Genomic DNA, 13616 nt, shown 5'->3' on the forward strand with positions numbered 1-13616 from the left:
AAAAATATCTTAGTTTCTCTTAGTAACCCACATGGAATTGCCATGATGCTGCCATTTTTGGGGCATTTATATTTGTTGGCTCTTGCCTCCTCTTTTTAAGTTTCCTATTAATTTACTACTTGTTCTATAAAATAGTAGTACCATCTTGTATTTGTCCTGAGTTTATCCCCTTGCAAGTCAATCCTCACCTTATGTGATTTTATGATTTTGTGATTCTATGAACTTCAATCACATTTTCCCCAGCTGTTGGTGTTCATCTGACACATACTAATCTTTGTATGTCCTCAGATAGTAAACTCAGCTGCCCAAATACCAGATCTTACTTGCCAAACTCTGAAATTTATGGCTATATCAGGAATTCAATAATCATTAATAGGTAAGTAGTGCAAACAACCAAAATTACAATGTTCAAAGCTGTACATTTTGTTCAAGGTCTAGTGATGCATTTTATTTTGCTTTTAATATTTTTCTTCATAATGCCTAACGAGTCATCACCCATATCAGTACAAAGTTAAACATGTTGAGAAAAAAGATTCTCCAATGAAGCTAAGATTCTTTTTAGAGAAAACAGAGGATTTCAAAGCTAAATATTTTACATGCACAGACTGGATTTTCTCTTCCTTCACCTGTGTTTAAAACAAAATTGTAAGGTGATTCCACTTCTGGTGATGGTTCCAAGTTCCCATCTGACCAACCCTACTGCAGATACAACTTCAAATTCTGGACGAAATATAAAACAACCATCTGAAGGCACAGGAAAGTGACCAAAATCAGGCAGATTCTGGAGGGATGTCTTCTACGAGAGGAAGAAGGGAACAGCATTGGGTAAATTTCCTGGTCTCTCTCTCTCTTTTTAAAATGCCTTTTATCTGGAAGGCAGGCCTACTATGTGCCAAGTTGGATGATAAAGGTACAACAGAATATCCTTCATCTTTCTAGCTTGAAGAACCAGAAAACAAGAGTTTTGGGCAACTCAGCTGCTCTAAAGTGAGGAGGGAATTCTAGAGACAGCCAGAAAAGGGGTACTCTGAGTTCCGCAGATAATCTCTGCCAGATCTCTGGCTGACCTCTGAACAACACATGTGTAGGACAGACCCAAGCAGTCCTACTAAGGCCAGAAAAGCCTAACTGAAATTTGAGCTGCTGCCCAAGAGACAGAGCATGCTATCTGAGTACAAACCAGTTAAATTCCTGCTAAAACAAAAGCATCAGCACTGTCAAAATGCAGTCTCCACAACCTAACAGTTGCAATGTTAAGATCTAAATTTACTCAGATTTAAATTATCAATTTGAAGTTACTCAACCTTTGAAGAAACAGGAAAATGTGACCCATCCTTAAAAGAAAAGACAATCAACAGAGACAATCTCTGAGGTGACTCAGATTTTGGAATTAGCAGACAAGGATTTTAAAGCAGAGATTTTAACTATTCTCAGTGGTGTAAAGGAAAATGTGCTTATAATGAATACACAAATAGCAGAGAAATAAAAACTATAATAACCAAATGGAAATCTAGAAGTGAAAAATCTGACTATTAAATTTTACACAAGAAAAACAAAAAAGTATGTCCACACAAAAGCCAATGTTCAAATGTTTGTAGCAGCTTCATTTATAATGTCTCCAAAGTGGAAATAACTCACATGCCCATCAACTGGAGGATGAATATATCCATACAATTAAATATTACCCAAAAATAAAAAGGAACTACTGATACATTACAAAGAAAACAGTCTGGCAATTTCTCATAAATTAAATACGACCAGTGGATGGATAGATGGACAGGTATGTGATTAATATAAGTATAGTGATATGCTAATGGCAGAAATTAGGTGACGGGTATACTGGTGTTCATTGTAAAATTTTTTCTAGTTACCTATGCTCAAAAACTTTCATAATAAAATAGAAAAAAAATATAGTATCTAGGGTTGGTGACCAATTTTGAATATGCTGATTTGGGGATCATAAACTGAGAGGTTACATAAAAGAAAACACACAGGTTATAATCAGTCTGCTAATCTTCTGAGATCTTCCTCCAATTTGCCTTACTAGCGTAGTACTCTACCACTCAGAAAAACTTTGCTATCTGCAAACTCGAGATTTTACTTTGTGCTTCCTTTCCAATATAATGTTTACTGTTTGTTCCCCTGTACTCCTTTTTTTAAAATTTAATTTTATTATTTTTAAAATATTTATTTGGCTGCATCGGGTCTTAGTTGTGGCATGCAGGATCTTTAGTTGCAGCACGTGGGCTCTTCGTTGCAGCATGTGGGATCTAGTTTCCTGACCAGAGATCGAACCTGGGCCCCCTGCATTGCGAGTATGGAGTCTTAGCCACTGGAACACCAGGGAAGTCCCTCCCTGCGCTCCTTTTATTTTTTTTATAAATTTATTTATTTTATTTATTTATTTTTGGCTGTGTTGGGTGTTTGTTGCTGCACACAGGCTTTCTCTAGTTGTGGTGAGCGGGGGCTACTCTTCGTCGCGGTGCACGGGCTTCTCATTGCGGTGGCTTCTTCTCGTTGTGGAGCATGGGCTCTAGGCGCACGGGCTTCAGTAGTTGCAGCACGTAGGCTCAGTAGTTGTGGTGCACGGGCTTAGTTGCTCCGCGGCATGTGGGACCTTCCCAGACCAGGGATCGAACTTGTGTCCCCTTCACTGGCAGGCGGATTCTCAACCACTGCGCCACCAGGGAAGCTCCCTGCACTCCTTTTAAAACATAAATTCCATGAGGCCAGAGATCTCTGTTTTGTTCACTGAGGTATTCCATGCACCTAGAACAATGCTTGCCACATAATCAAGGTATAGTGAATTATTTATTGAATAAATTTTATTCTCATAATAATGGCCATGTGAGTGAGGCAGATGTTACATATTCTCATCCCTATTTTACAGATGGGGACTGCAGGGAGGGGCAGTAAAGACTAAGTTTTTTATCCAAGATTATCACACCATCGTCGAGTTGCAGAGATGAAACTCAAACTAGTATCTCTGAATTCCCCAGATACCAGAGCAGTAAATAATTTAACAAATCATTTCAAAAAATAAGCCCCCACAATATATTGCTAAAAACATTTCTTTTAATATTAGATATTAACATTCACTCACTATATCCTTATAAAAAGGTCCTAGCTGGTGACTTTTCATTTAAAACTTTTCAGTCTATATTTTCTGAGTGTTGGGCAAGTTGACCTGTACTAGGCCCTTGACAGAGCAGAATCTAACTTTAAGGGTGGCTTTAATACAAAAGTAATTCTATTATGTCTAAATCATATTCTCTGAGTTTCTAAGACCTTTTATTATGGAGATAAGGCATTACTTTTCTTTTTTCCTGAATGTGATTCAGTTCCCTCTTTATATTAAGTTCAGGAAAAGGTTTAAGACAGAAGATTATATTTTCAGTTGAGAGGTGGTAAACCTTTAAGAAGCAAACTTGCACATGGAAAGGTTCTAGGATGGCTAATTTTTTATGTCAACTTGGCTAGGCTACGGTACCCAAATATTCAGTCAAACGTTATTTTACATGTTTCTGTGAAGGCATTTTTTAGATGAGATTAACATTTAAATCAGTAGACTCTGAGTAAAGCAGTTTACCTTCCATAACGTGGTGGGCCTCATCCAATCAGCTGAGGCCTCACTAGAACTAAGACTGACCTCCCCTGAGCAAGAACGAATTCTGTCAGCAGACTGCCTTTGGATTCAAACTGCAACCCTCCCTTGAATCTCCAAGCCTGCCAGCCTACCCCATTAGATTTTGGATTCGCCAAGCTTCCACAATCACAAGAACCAATTCCCTAAAATATACGTCTCTCCATATATATTTACATATCCTGTTAGCTTTGTTTCTCTGGAGAACCCTAACACAAGCTCACAAACAAAACTGCTTCTGTGTTCAAGAGGTATTCATGCACTAAAAACACTAAGGAACTCTATGAGTGAAACCAGTGTTAATTTTCTATGCTTTCATGTCAATAAAATACTAAAGGTATTAGGAAGGTTGAAACAAACTAAAATCTGGGATACAATGCCATTACTGACCCTTGAGAGTAGAAAGACTTGCTTTACCACACAGTAAAAATATGTCACATACTAATGATAATTTTAGAGATCCAAGCCTTCTTTTTTTTTGGTCCAAAGAATCCTTTGTTCAGGAGAAGGTACTCTTAGAATCCCCAAATGTCAAAAGAGATTAAAATAGAGGTGGTTTGGGCTTCCCTGGTGGCGCAGTGGTTGAGAGTCCGCCTGCTGATGCAGGGGACACGGGTTCGTGCCCCGGTCCGGGAGGATCCCACATGCCATGGAGCGGCTGGGCCCGTGAGCCATGGCTGCTGAACCTGCGCGTCCGGAGCTTGTGCTCCGCAACAGGAGAGGCCAAAACAGTGAGAGGCCTGCGTACCGCAAAAAAAAAAAAAAAAAAAATAGAGGTGGTTTGATAGAAACAAGGATAGAAAGCTCCTCCAGTCCTCCCTCTAAAAAATAAGAAGTCCCTGAGGGACACTGACGTACCATAAGGTGCTGCAGAACTAAGCCTGAAAACTTATCTGCCTTGTCTCTAACGAACCATGTGGCACACCGCCACCGCTGCTGCCACCACCATCACCATCCTGGGCATTCTACAGAGACAATGGAGATTAAATGATTTGCCCGAGGTTGCAAAATTAGTTAGTAGCCAAATTGAGGTCTTCTTTGTCCTTTATTATTTTGACTTCAGATGCAAATTTTTTAAAAGTTAAGAGCTATTTTTCTAAATGTGCAAAACAGTTTACCTGCACAATGTGGCAGGTTAGCAGCAGAAAAAAACCACCATAATAGACCCCTGTGGTAGGGTTCACATCAGCACATCGGCCTCTCTGGCATCACTCCTGATGACTTCAATGCTCCTATGAGCAGATGGAAGCTGAGCCTTCATTTGCCTGTAATATTGGCTCTATAATGACCAAAGTAGATTCCATCCAGCACTAACAGTGCAGCAAATCAGAGCATCAAAATATGAATTAAATCATAATTGTTTATTTCTGGATAACAGATCTTTGGTAAAAGTTGCCCTTGAAATAGGACACAAAATAGTTTATAGGCAACCTTGCTAAAAATCACATTTTTACTTTGAAACAGAATTGTGAGCAATTCAATGAAGTAAATGGGACAAATAGTATTATTTTCTTCATTTGACAGAGCAGGAAACATTGAATGACTTGTTCAAGGTCACACAAAGAATGAGTGTCAAGATATCATCTAAGGTATAACTCCAACCTACTAGAATTTGAACTCTGGAAGGGCAGGCACTGTCTCTCTTGTACTCACTGCTGCCAGCACCTAGCACAGCACAAGGCATCAGTGGGGTGGATGCTAACATTAGTGCATGTGCTCTGAACAGGTATTAGGAGAGCTAACTGTATTGGATGAAGAGGCAAAATGACTTATAAATGGACAAGGGCTCCCTTTCTTATCACCAACAGGGCGGATCTGTAATGAAGAACTGAGAATGAAATGAGATACAACAACAAAACACTCAGCCGGGGATTACGGCCAATATCATGGACGTACCCTGCCAAAATAAGATGGCTATTTCCAGTCTCACCTCCTTCCCACTACTTATGAAGAATCACAGCAGTCAGCATCCCCGAGTTCCATTTTTCTTTCACTGATTTTTATATTCCCTATCACAAATCTTAAGGACCTCTTGGAGCTTCTTCACACCAGGGATCAAAATTATACAAACCTCAGTCAGTTGTTTCAGTTGACCCTTGTTTTCACTTAATTCTTCGGCCAGGTCTTTCTTTTTCACTTGTAGTTCAGAGATTTCCTTTCTTAATGGATTCACTAGTTCATGGAACCGAATCTTTGAAAAAAAAATCAAATTAATAAGCAGTCTCGAGACCCAAATTACAATTAAAATTTGCTAATTAACAGCACTCTCAATTATCAGTACTACAAGGAAAAGTATTAAGATAATAAAGGAAAGTGTTAAGGAGTTTCAGATTATATATTCAGATTATATAAATTATATTTATTATATATAAAGTTTTGTTTGTACAAAATGATACAAGACGGTCTTTAATTGTCCCTGACCACTAATACTTCATTAAGTCTTAATGTTCAATTAAGTCCCCTCAAGGCCCAGATTATCTGTAACTCCCCACCTGTGACACGGTCTCTCTTTCCTCTCTTCTATCAGTCCTCCATGTTCTCCTTACTCCTTACCTCCCACTACTGCTCACTCCACACTATCCACTTGTTATTTCCTCAACACATCAAGTGTTCCAGAGTTTTGCTCTTGCTCTTTCCTCTGATGGAAAAGCTCTTCTCACATATAAATGTACGGCTCATGCTTTCACTCCCTTCTGGTCTCTGACCAGACATCACCCTATCAGTAAAACCCTCCCTGACTTCCCTAACCAGATTCTTCTGGGGGCCGCGCCACCTGTGGGATCTTAGTTCCCCAACCAGGGATCGAACCCGGTCCCTTGGCAGTGAGAGCATGGAGTCCTAACCACTCGACCGCCAGGGAACTCCCTCCCCTACGCTGATTTAAAATAGCATCCTCACTCTTCATTCCTGCTCTTTTCTCCATAGCATTTAGGACAAACGTTCTACATATCTTAATTTGTTGTGTGTGTTGCTCCATTGGAATGTAAGCTCTGTGAGGACAGGAATTTTTGTCTGGTTTGTGCACTGCTCTGTCTCCCATGCCTAAATATAGGAAAAGCCTACACCCCAGGCTCTTGGTGAAATCTACTTACTACCACCGCTGTGGAAGGGATAATCAGGATGAATCAGGAGGTATTTTCATGTCACTGTTCCATTCAGTTCAGACCTCTCTTCCCACTCATAATTCTCTCAGGGGAATTTGCCTGCCTTAACTTAGTAAAGTGTTCCAACTAACAAGCTCCTACAAAACTAAGCTATCAGCAAATTAGGAGAGGACAATTAGGGACTATTTATTGTATAGGCATACAGTCTGAAACTCCTTAATGTATTGCTGTATTGCAGGAGTACCATATTTGGTAAGAGGCAAGTCCTAAGGCTAGTACTTGACACAATGAACCTGTGTATAATTAACTAGTTAGGATGGTACTGTCTGAAAACAAAAGATAAGACAAGGAACATTAACAGATCAGAGAACAAAAATATGTATGCCTGCCACTAATGGGATACTTTCCATCTACAATGGCTAAAGCCTCAATGACAGCACTTGAGATATTTAATTGGTTTTGGACAGTACTTTGGGCAAAACGATTATGTTCAAGTTATGTTAAATAAAAAGCTGGACAAAAAACAGTACTCCGTTTTGTAGGAAATCATTAATCTGGAAGCCTTATCCAAATGAGAACCAAGAGTAGCAACCACTACAGCAAAAAGAACTGATAATATTTATTATGTGTTTACTATGTTCTAAGCACTGTGTTAAGCATTTTACATACAAATTCATAGTTAATCTTCACAATTACCTCAACAGAAAGTTGCTGTTATTATTATTCTTTTTTAATTGAAGCATAGTGGATTTACAATGCTGTGTTAGTTTCCACTATACAGCAAGGTGATTCAGTTATACATATAAATATTCTTTTTCAGATTCTTTTTCATCATAGATTATGACAAGCTATTGAATAAAAGGCACTGTTATTATTATTAACCCTTTTACAGATGAAAAAAATCAAGCCTCTTAGGGTGAAATGACCTCTGTATATCACAAACTTGCAGTTTGTGTGAGATGTGTGCTCTTGAGAGCCCTGGTCCCACCCTGCCACTCTGAGACCATTTCAGGAAATCCATGGGACCAAAACTATTTTCCTAGTAATACTAATATTTTTTGCCTCTTTTACTCTTAATCTTATGCCCATTAAGTGTCTGCCGGTGGCTACATGATGTGTGATGATATCATCGCCCTTAAGGCTAATAAAGTGTGTACTTGCGTATTCCTGTATTGTAAAAATTTCTCAGTTTTAATTTCAAATATGGTAAATATTAACAGATATAGTCTATATAAGCAAAATCTCTTTGGGGTCTTCAATAATTTTTAGAGTGTAAATGGATGCTGATATCAGAAAGATTTGAGAACACTGCCATAGATCAATCCTACATACAGACTTGTGTAACCAACACTGCAGTTGAGATCCTGACCTAGATCCGTAACGATCGCCCTCATGCTGTCCCTTTATAATCACACCACTCCCCTCTTCTTTAATGTCCCTAACCCCTGGCAAACACTAATCTGTTATCTCTATAATTTTTCATTTGAGAACATTATAAACTGCCACAGTTTATGATAAAATAATTCATTTCTATGGATTATCCAGCCATTAACTTTAGAGCCCTATTTATTGCTTGACTTTGGAGGTCAATGGCCAAGACCCTTTAAAATTTGGTGATCTGAACACCATTCACTCACTTCAGATCAGAGTCATAAAATAATTTATCAATTAGGTACTTCAAAAGTTATGGCAAAAAAAAAAAGTTATGGCTACTATAGAAATGGCAAATTTTAGTCTGGAAATATATGCATTCTTTTTTTTTTTTTAATGATACAAGACACTTACAGACACATATTCAGGAATAGAAAGCTGATCTTCCGGAAGACCTTTTAGGTTCATATATTGGTCTTCTGTCAACTCAAAGTCACGCAGGTTTCGACGAATATCTCCAGCTTTCTCTCTTAGCTGAAGGTTTGTCTCTTCTAGTTGCTTCTGTCTCAATAAAATAGTTTCCATTTCTTGTTTCATTAGTTCTTGATATTTTCTACATTAGGAGAGAATGTATAGCAAGCTTAAAAAAATCACTGAGATCTAATTTTCTCAAAGTTCCTTTTTTATAGTAACATAAAATTAAGAAATGAGAAGCTTAATAGTATTTTTGGCTCCAACTAAATGCTGACTTAACCAGTTAAACACGAAATGACAATGCTACACTAATTACTGAATGTGTAGCCACATAAATTATTAAATAGAAAATTAATGTTCTTAATAACATTTAAAATTCAAATTATAAAATTATACATGTCTTCTCCTTAAGGTGTAAATCTTATATACCTGCTTTGGACCCTACTCATTAAAGTAATTTTCATTTGTCTTTATCCAGGTACTTCAAGGTATACCTCTTTAAGATGGCAACACTGAACCACCATAATGTATTCATTCAACCAATGAGGTAATGAAATCAGTAATCCACACATAATCAACCGCCTTTCTCAAGGAATCCATGTAGTACACATTGTTAGTTGCCCACCCAAAAATTTTGAGCAGGAAGGCACCCTCTGATTTTTCCCCCTCCTACTGTATCACTCCCATCAACATACAAACATGCTGTTATTCGTCCTGTCTTAAATGAACAAACAAGCTCCCACAATTTTTGACCCCCTTTCACTGCCCCTTTTGTTTCTCTAAAGTATTCTGTATGTGCTCTCTTCAATGCCTTTCCTCTTAAACCCAGGCCAATCAGGTCTGGTAACATTCAGATTGCTAATGATCCCTATCAATAGCACTTGAGACATCTGATCTCTCCCTCCTTTCTTCATCTGGCTTCCCAGACACCCTATTTTTTTCCTCTTCATTTTTATCCTATTTTCTTGGTGGCACTTTCTCGGTCTTATTATCTAGTTTGCCTTAGTGTTGGAGTACTCAGTTCCCTCCTCTGTCTGTGTTCACTCCCTTGGGGAATTCATCCAGTCTCGTGACTTAAATACCATCTATATCCTAATGACCCAGATTTATATCTCTAGATCAGACTTCTCATATACCTCCACATGGATTTCTAATACGACAACTATACCTTAACATGTTCCAAATTGAACTCCTGCTCTTCTCTCACAAACCTATTCCGCTATGGTTTCAGCATCTTTAGTTTTGAATTTTATTTTATTTTATTTATTTTTTATACAGCAGGTTCTTATTAGTTATCTATTTTATACATATTAGTGTATGTATGTCAATCCCAATCTCCCAATTCATCCCACCACCACCCCCAACCATCTTTAGTTGACAGCAATTTCATCCCTTCATTTATTCAGGCCAAAAATGTTGGTACAATCCTTGATTCCTCTTTCTCTCCTAAACCCCACATCTAATCCATTAGGACATCCTATCAACTCTACCTTCAAAATATATTCAGAATCCAACCACTTTTTACCACTATCAGCTATCAAGAGAATTACTGCAATAGTCTCCTACTGCCCTCTCCACTTCATTTAATTTGATCAGTGCCTAAAGAAATAGAGTAGAAGTCCTATTATCCAATGCAGTGGTTTTCAAAGTGTTATCCCCAAACCAGTAGCAGCATTAGCATCATCTGGGAACTTGGTAAAAATGCAAATTCTCAGGGCCCAACTCAAATCAGAATCTGAGGGTGGGACCCAACAATCTTTTTTCAGCCCGGCAGGTGGTTCTGATGCATGCTAAAATTTGAGAACCACTTATCTAATGAGATAGTAGCTGATAATTGGTCTGATAATTTTTTAAAATATCAGTTAAAGAGTAAGATCTTATAAAGGGAAAAGACACCTACTTTACACATTTACAACTAATTAAAATATAGACATAAACATTCACTGGCAACATTTTTTACATAGGGTACAGATTTTTTGTAATATGGAGATATGCTTTGTTTTTCTGTAAATCATTTTTCATGATTTCCAAATCTGATTTCTTTACAATGGCAGGAGACCTTTTGAAAAGACACTTGGGAAATCTGAGGATACTTTTTATGGATTTGATTTTTGCCCCTAATCTCTAAACACCTCTTGCTTACACTTAATTTGATGATTTTTAGTCACTCGCTTTAATTGAATCTTTCCAAAGAATTCATTATAGTTTGCAAATAAATGACATGTTTTTGTACTCATTTTAAAATATAATTTTAATTAAGTGTAAGTATGATTATGTAAGTATAATAAGTATGATTGGCATAGGCATATTTGAGAGTAAACACAACAGACTCTGCATAAACACACAACTGAGCTGGAGGAAGTATGTAGGCAAACAAAAGGTACATTAACCCAGAAGAATTCAATGGGCCATAAGAATATATCAGTATGTTCTACAGAGCAAATGAAAAATTTAATCCAGACAGCCAGTTAAGTGGTGGTGAGTTTAGAGAGCTTCCATTGTCATTTATGGTTCACTGACACTGGCAATATTTGTTGAATGAATGTTGAATTCTGGCTTTTTGAATTTTGTGTACGTATCAAGTAGTTTTTTTTGTCAGTCTGGGTGTAAAAATTATTACCGTCTTTGATTGAAGATTTCTCTATTTTAGCTTACGATCACATGCATGAATACGTAATGACATTACTAACTGCTAGACAGGTATTGCTACTTATTTATTTATTTATATATTTGCGGTACGCGGGCCTCTCACTGTTGTGGCCTCTCCCGTTGCGGAGCACAGGCTCCGGACGAGCAGGCTCAGCGGCCATGGCTCACGGGCCTACCGCTCAGCGGCATGTGGGATTTTCCCGGACCGAGGCACAAACCCGTGTCCCCTGCATCGGCAGGTGGACTCTCAATCACTGCGCCACCAGGGAAGCCCGGTATTGCTGCTTTTTAAAACTTTTACCTGGCATCCTTTTGTTGAAAAGTCAACTGGTTTTCTAATCTCAATGTTAGTAGCTGCTTCTGGTGAAGTGCATCATTAAGCTTCTCTTCCAATTCTTCAATCTTAAAAAAGAGAAAAAGATAAATTATACGGTCAGTTCGCAAATTTATCATTTAATAAAACCTTCTGTTTGTTCATAAAAATGGTTGTTAAACTATGCTTTGGGGCTTCCCTGGTGGCGCAGTGGTTGAGAGTCCGCCTGCCGATGCAGGGGACATGGGTTTGTGCCCCAGTCTGGGAAGATCCCACATGCCGCGGAGCAGCTGGGCCCGTGAGCCATGGCTGCTGAGCCTGCGCGTCCAGAGCCTGCGCTCCACAACGGGAGAGGCCTCAACAGTGAGAGGCCCGCGTACCGCAACAAACAAACAAAAAACAAAAAAACTATGCTTTGAATCTGCTGCCTTATGAATGTTTTTTTGCCAGGCTGTCATTAAGATCATTTTTTCCCGTTAATCTAATCTAAGTGAAAAACCCTTTGACAACTGGAATTTTTATGCTGGTGCCTTGCCCAGCTAATTATTTCCTGGCCAGACCCTGAATATATACCTCAGATCCATCTATAATCTCTGCCTACTATACATCTTCAATTGATTACATGGGTGTTGCAATAAATGTCCAAAATGAACCTAGTCATCACCCTCACTTATCTTATATTCCTTACATCTCCCTGGTCTCCAAAGCAAAAAAATCTGAGTCACGCATATTTGATATATCTCCTCCATTGCTTATTCTTATCTGACATCATTTTTATTTTTATTTTTTTTCCATCTTTATTGGAGTATAATTGCTTTACAATGGTGTGTTAGTTTCTGCTTTATAACAAAGTGAATCAGTAATACATATACATATGTTCCCATATCTCTTCCCTCTTGCGTCTCCCTCCCTCCAACCCTCCTTATCCCACCCCTCTAGGTGGTCACAAAGCACCAAGCTGATCTCCCTGTGCTATGCGACTGCTTCCCACTAGCTATCTATTTTACGTTTGGTAGTGTATATATGTCCATGCCACTCTCTCACTTTGTCACAGCTTACCCTTGCCTCTCCTCATACACTCAAGTCCATTCTCTAGTAGGTCTATGTCTTTATTCCTGTCTTATCCTTAGGTTCTTCTTGACATTTTTTAAAATTAAATTCCATATATATGTGTTAGCATACAGTATTTGTTTTTCTCTTTCTGACTTACTTCACTCGGTATGACAGACTCTAGGTCCATCCACCTCCTTACAAATAGCTCATTTTCGTTTCTATTTATGGCTGAGTAATATTCCATTGTATATATGTGCCACATCTTTATCCATTCATCTGATGATGGACACTTAGGTTGTTTCCATCTCCGGGCTATTGTAAATAGAGCTGCAATGAACATTTCGGTACATGACTCGTTGTGAATTATGGTTTTCTCAGGGTATATGCCCAGTAGTGGGATTGCTGGGTCATATGGTAGTTCTATTTGTAGGTTTTTAAGGACCCTCCATACTGTTCTCCACAGTGGCTGTACCAATTCACATTCCCATAAGCAGTGCAAGAGTGTTTCCTTTTCTCCACACCCTCTCCAGCATTTATTGTTTCTAGATTTTTTGATGATGGCCATTCTGACTGGTGTGAGATGATATCTCATTGTAGTTTTGATTTGCATTTCTCTAATGATTAATGATGTTGAGCATTCTTTCACGTGTTTGTTGGCAGTCTGTATATCTTCTTTAGAGAAATGTCTATTTAGGTCTTCTGCCCATTTTTGGATTGGGTTGTTTGTTTTTTGTTATTGAGCTGCATGAGCTGCTTGTAAATTTTGGAAATTAATCCTTTGTCAGTTGCTTCATTTGCAAATATTTTCTCCCATTCTGAGGCTTCTCTTTTGGTCTTGTTTATGGTTTCCTTTGCTGTGCAAAAGCTTTGCAGTTTCCTTAGGTCCCATTTGTTTATTTTTGTTTTTATTTCCCTTTCTCTAGGAGGTGGATCAAAAAGTATCTTGCTGTGATTTATGTCAGAGTGCTTTGCCTATGTTTTCCTCTAAGAGTTCGATAGTTTATGGCCT

General features: G+C 38.3%; 1 protein-coding gene across 3 annotated transcripts in view; it reads right to left on the reverse strand.

The window, feature by feature from the left end:
- Window positions 1-13616, reverse strand: part of PIBF1 (progesterone immunomodulatory binding factor 1) — a 212723-nt gene that overhangs the window by 185144 nt on the left and 13963 nt on the right. For all 3 annotated transcript variants that reach the window (XR_010937036.1, XM_067713708.1, XM_067713710.1), the window contains exons 3-5: window positions 11543-11643; window positions 8533-8731; window positions 5715-5834 (exon numbers count right to left, since the gene is read on the reverse strand). Coding sequence is in view for 2 of the 3 variants with exons in the window: in XM_067713708.1 (XP_067569809.1) it covers window positions 5715-5834; window positions 8533-8731; window positions 11543-11643 (420 nt within the window). In the remaining variant the exon portion in view is untranslated. The remainder of the gene's footprint in view (window positions 1-5714; window positions 5835-8532; window positions 8732-11542; window positions 11644-13616) is intronic.

Source organism: Pseudorca crassidens, chromosome 18 (assembly GCF_039906515.1).
Source record: "Pseudorca crassidens isolate mPseCra1 chromosome 18, mPseCra1.hap1, whole genome shotgun sequence".
Lineage (NCBI taxonomy): Eukaryota > Metazoa > Chordata > Mammalia > Artiodactyla > Delphinidae > Pseudorca > Pseudorca crassidens.